General features: G+C 51.6%; 1 protein-coding gene across 1 annotated transcript; it reads left to right on the top strand.

Moving 5' to 3' along the window:
- The first annotated feature begins 3,675 nt into the window (after window positions 1-3,675).
- Kcna5 (potassium voltage-gated channel subfamily A member 5) lies at window positions 3,676-5,478 on the top strand. Its single transcript, XM_038320226.1, has one exon. The coding sequence runs from the start codon at window positions 3,676-3,678 to the stop codon at window positions 5,476-5,478; it is 1,803 nt and encodes a 600-aa protein (XP_038176154.1).
- Window positions 5,479-5,758: the final 280 nt, after the last annotated feature.

Below are 5,758 nucleotides of genomic sequence, written 5' to 3' on the forward strand. Positions count from 1 at the left end.
TCTTTCATCCCAATACCCTCCTTGTAACTTCTCTCTTTGGTTATGCAGTCTTGCCAAGGCTTCTACTGGTCTAGGAGGACCACTCTTAGGAATCAATGTCCTTTCCTTTTCTCTGTACATTTTATCCTGGGAAAATGGTGAGGTGTTGCAGAGAATTTTTTAAGGTCCTCATCTGAATCTTATCTGAATGAGGTTGCTATTCAAGGTGTGACTTCCAGACAGCTGCATTAGCACCACCCAGGAGCTTTGTCAAAAGCTGCAGTCTAAGATCCATGCCACCCCAGAGTCTACCTTTCGACAGGAGTGAAAGGGTGGTGAGTCACAAAACAGTGTGAAAGGTGTGTTTCCTGATGTGGGAGGCCCTACTGCATCTTGTGCATATGTTTCTTTACCATATGTTTGGTTAATAAAAAAGCTGATTTTGCCAATAGTTAGTCAGGAGATAGCTAAGCAGGAAATCCAAGCAGAGATATGGGGGAATAGGAGATGGAGTCTGGAAGATGCCAGCAGCCACATGAAAAGCAAGATGTGAGGTAACAAGTCACAAGCCTAGTGGAAAATGCAGAATAATATAAATAGGTTAATTTTAGTTGTAATAGCTAGTTAATAATAAGCCTGAGCTAATAGCCCAAACAGTTTGTAATTAATATTAAGTCTCAGAGTGGTTATTTGGGAACTGGTGGGCTAGAGAGACACCTCCTGTTATAGTTTCCTACAGCTACCTAAGTAGAAAGGAAAGCCTACTGCAATCATGCACTGTGTCAAGGCAGGGGGGTGTGCATCTGGGAGTGATGATAACGAACAGGAATGGCAGGAAGCCAGTCTTGAGACCACAATGCTGGGGTGTGAAAGAGAAGAAGAACTGTTGAGCAGGGAGAGTCAGTCTTGGCTAGCTCCTTGGTGATAGTACTGTTAGTGGGGTTCTAGGTGCAGGAGCAGACACCAGATCTTCGTGAGCCTGCTGTACAGAGAGAGGGCTGCCCAGGAGGAAAGTAGTCTTTACAGGAAAGCCAAGTCAGAGGTAGAGGCTGAGTGTTCCCAAGCCTGGGAGCTGTCAACTGACTTTCCTTTAGGTCATGAAGGGCGGTCACAACAGCCTGCCTTTATGGCTGCCACCTGTGACACCCGTAGGTAACTAAGCAAGAAGTCTAGGAGAACTGCTAAGTATATAAGAAGCAGATTTAGAACAAAGGAGGCCTGGCTAATGTGCTTGCATCCTGTTCTCCTATTCCTCCAGAGATAGTTTTCACAAAGATTGCTGGAAGACAAGCCCCAGAAAACTCATCCCCCTGGGGAGCTCAAGGGTTGACCATATGAACCAATAATACCCATCCTTGTGTGTACAAGATGCACAAGTCAGTGACTAGAGACAGGGCTATGGGTTCTGACCTCACCCTCTCCATCCCAGCAGGGAGGAACCTACTGTATCTGTAAAGAGGAGACTGCAGGTGTTATACAGTAGCTCAAAGCTTGTCCCAGCATGTGTAAGGTCCTAGGTTAGACCCTCAGCTCCTCAACAAATAAAGAAAAAGGAAACCAAGGTGTAGAGAGCACAAGGCCCTAAGGCTAGCCACTCAAGTGGCCACAAACCGCCTTTCACATCCAGGCCCAATCCTCAGCCCTGCACATTTGCAGAGAGCACATACACAAAGTCATCCTCACCCCAACATCTGCTCGAACCCAGTTCCCAGCAACTGCCTTATACATATCCTTAAAAAAAAAATCATACCCACATGCATTTCCAGGGCTGACACAAGTATGTGTGCCTCTTGCTGTTCCAACGAACTTTGCATCAAGTTTCCAAGACACTCACATGTGTGGACCCATTCACAGCCAGGAGGCTATGACATCCCTGGAGTAGAATCTCCAACAATATGCAGGAAAAGAAACAGACAATTATATATAAGTAGACACTCAGAACAGCAGTAACTTCACAGCAATATAAAACCAAGAAACATCTGGAGGCGGCTGTATCTGGAGTTGCCAGGCATGCCTTGAAAAATCCTCCTCTTGGTTTTTGATGCACACAATAGCCCCATAGACTAAAAGCAAAGGTAGAGAGGCTGCAAAGGGTGAGGGGACCCTGGCGTCTATAGGTGACTAGGACTATATATTATCTTGGCCATCCTACTGCCTCTGGCGATGGAAGAGAATGCTCTTGGGACAGATACGGGCAGGCATGACTCCAGCGGCTTGGATTTGAATTACAGCTTTGCTGCTTTCTATTTCTGTGCACCTATGAAATTTTGTCTCTCTTTCTGTGCCTCGGTTTCTTTGTATGTTGAAGGTAGTAATGGCACTTACTTACGGAGTAAGATGAGGCCGACATGCCCAAAACAAGTAAGTCCCTCAGACACTCTCCACGTCCCTCTCCTTACACTGGTCTAGATGCAGCTCCTAGTTACTAGCCCAGAGGTTCCCCCGGCACACTCTTTCCCCACCAGGATTTATACATTCATAACTCTCTCCTCTTGTTGTTTTTTTGTTTGTTTGTTTTTACATTTGAGGATTTGGTGGAGAGTTTGGAGGGATAGTGCAGGATGCAGGATCACAAGGCCAGACGATTTCTCTCTTGATGAGGCTGTCCCTGTGCCTGAAGATCAGATCACCAATGTCTGGGCTGAAAACCAGGTTCAAGGGGTGCTGGGAGGTCTCAGCCTCCTACTTTTCAATGGGTGTGCAGGAAGATTAGAAGAGCTCTCTGTCTTTCTCCCTCCCTCCCTCTCTCCTCCTCCTCCTTCTCCCCCCCCCCCACACACATACACACAGTTCACCACTCCTCTCCAGTCCAATTCTTTCCTAAGAAAGGAGGGTGGTAATACTCTAAAGCAGGAGTTCTCAATCTGTGGGTGGGCGACCCCTGGATAAACATCTATTTTTTAAGTATTTACATGGCGACGATTCCCAGCATTGACAAAATTTCAGTTATGAACTAGCAACGAAGCAATTTTATGGTGGGGGGGAGGGTTCACCGCAACATAAGGAACTATATTAAAGGGTCGTAGCATTAGGAAGGTTTGAGAACCATGGTTCAAAAGAAACAATATACAAGGACTCTGTATAGTCTCTCATTCTTAGACTCAGCTAAAAGCCTTTCCCTTCCATCTAAAGCAGTTCCCATCCTCTGGTGTCCTCTTGGCTTTCAGTGCGTTCCCAGGTGATCTGAGATCCTGAAGCTATTCTCATCCTGTTGCCCTGGGAGTTTCAGCACTCCTGGAACAACCTGTTCCTCCCCCCTCTCCCTCCCTCCTCCCCTTCCCATCCATTTTTCAGCGGGGGGGGGGGGGGTGCAGCTGAACTCTCTCGGGAGAGACACTCTCTGACTCTGTCCCCAGAGGAGAAAAAGGGAGGGGGAGGAGGAGAGGAGGGAACCACAAAGGGCGGAGGCCGGGGAGCTGAAACAGAGAGGGGCTGCTGGAGGCTGCATCTGCAGCAAGACGGCTTTTCTGCTGCCTGGTAACCAGCTGCCGGAATACACACAGAGAGGCTGGGAGTAGGGGCAGAGGCTTTTTGACGTCAGGACCAGCCAAGGGGATCGGGCCAGCTATCCTAGCCAGACCAGAGACAGCTGGGCCCTCGGCTGGAGAGAAGCCCAAAGCAAGGCGCGGAGCCTGAGTGAGTTGGGGGTGTGGAAGTCGGTTGTCTGGGGCGCAGCATGCCCCCTGCCCCTGGGTCATGGAGATCTCCCTGGTGCCCCTGGAGAACGGCAGTGCCATGACACTCAGAGGAGGAGGGGAGGCGGGGGCAAGTTGTGCGCAGACCCCCAGGGGAGAGTGTGGGTTCCCTCCGACGGCTGGGCTCAGTAAGCAGTCCAAAGAACCCTCACAGAGGGGGCGCGCCACGCAAGGGGATGAGGACCAAGGGGGGAGGCCTTTGCCCTCTCTGCCTCGGAAGCTGCCACAGCCTAGAGATCCATCTGCCAAGGATGAGGAGGAAGAAGGCGACCCTGACCTGGGCACAATGGAGGAGGACCAGGCTCCACAGGGCGCAGGGTCGCTCCATCACCAGCGCGTCCTCATAAACATCTCCGGGCTGCGCTTCGAGACGCAGCTGGGCACCCTGGCGCAGTTTCCCAATACCCTCCTGGGGGACCCAGCCAAGCGCCTGCGCTACTTCGACCCCCTGAGAAATGAGTACTTCTTCGATCGCAATCGGCCCAGCTTCGATGGCATCCTCTACTACTACCAGTCTGGGGGTCGCCTGCGTAGGCCGGTCAACGTCTCCCTGGATGTGTTTGCAGATGAGATCCGTTTCTACCAGCTGGGGGACGAGGCCATGGAGCGCTTTCGGGAGGATGAGGGCTTCATCAAAGAAGAGGAGAAGCCCCTTCCCCGCAACGAGTTCCAGCGCCAGGTGTGGCTAATCTTCGAATACCCAGAAAGCTCCGGGTCCGCAAGAGCCATCGCCATCGTGTCGGTCTTGGTCATTCTTATCTCTATCATCACCTTCTGCTTGGAGACTCTGCCCGAGTTCAGGGATGAACGAGAGCTGCTCCGCCACCCGCCAGTGCAGCCCCAGCCCCCAGTCCGCGCCCCAGGGGCCAATGGCAGCGGGGCCGGCGCCCCTTCCTCTGGCCCCACAGTGGCACCACTCCTGCCTAGGACCTTGGCTGACCCATTCTTCATTGTGGAGACTACATGTGTGATCTGGTTTACTTTTGAGTTGCTTGTGCGCTTCTTTGCCTGCCCTAGCAAGGCAGAGTTCTCTAGGAATATCATGAACATCATTGATATTGTGGCCATCTTCCCCTACTTTATCACCCTGGGCACAGAGCTGGCAGAGCAACAGCCAGGTGGTCAGAACGGGCAGCAGGCCATGTCCCTAGCCATCCTCAGGGTGATCCGCCTGGTCCGGGTGTTCCGCATCTTCAAGCTCTCCCGGCATTCCAAGGGGCTGCAGATCCTGGGTAAGACTTTGCAGGCGTCCATGAGAGAGCTGGGGCTGCTCATCTTCTTCCTCTTCATCGGAGTCATCCTCTTCTCCAGCGCTGTCTACTTCGCAGAGGCGGACAACCAGGGGTCCCATTTCTCCAGTATCCCAGATGCCTTCTGGTGGGCAGTAGTCACCATGACCACTGTAGGCTACGGGGACATGAGGCCCATCACGGTGGGAGGCAAGATTGTGGGCTCACTATGCGCCATCGCTGGGGTCCTCACCATTGCCCTGCCTGTACCTGTCATTGTCTCCAATTTTAATTACTTCTATCATCGGGAGACTGACCATGAGGAGCAGGCTGCCTTGAAGGAGGAGCAAGGCAACCAGAGGCGTGAGTCTGGGCTGGACACAGGGGGTCAGCGGAAGGTCAGCAGCAGCAAGGCCTCCTTCTGCAAGACTGGGGGTTCCCTGGAGAATTCTGACAGTATCAGAAGGGGCAGCTGCCCTCTGGAAAAGTGTCACCTCAAGGCCAAGAGCAACGTGGACTTGCGAAGGTCCCTATATGCCCTCTGTCTGGACAGTAGCCGGGAAACAGATTTATAAAGAGACCGTGACAGTGGAGCTAGGGACAGGGATAGGTGGCCCTCTTGAACCTGGGTGTCTGTTTTATACCACAGAGTATTTTAAGCCCACCTGGTCACTGATTTATGGATGTTTGCCTTTCTCCTGTTTACCCTCCCCACCTCCCTAACCTTTAACGTCTCCATTTTCTCCCTCCTCTTTGCATAACCCCAAGGGTCACCTATTTTTAAGAAGTATCACATTTCCATGACGCAGGAGCTACTGAAGTGGTGGGCTCTGTGAGATGGATGTATTCCTAACC

The sequence above is a fragment of the Arvicola amphibius genome, chromosome 2, assembly GCF_903992535.2.
Source record: "Arvicola amphibius chromosome 2, mArvAmp1.2, whole genome shotgun sequence".
NCBI classification, from domain to species: domain Eukaryota; kingdom Metazoa; phylum Chordata; class Mammalia; order Rodentia; family Cricetidae; genus Arvicola; species Arvicola amphibius.

Coding starts and splice junctions, on each gene's coding strand:
- Kcna5 (XM_038320226.1), top strand. CDS start 3,676: ATGGAGATCTCCCTGGTGCCCCTGGAGAACGGCAGTGCCATGACACTC.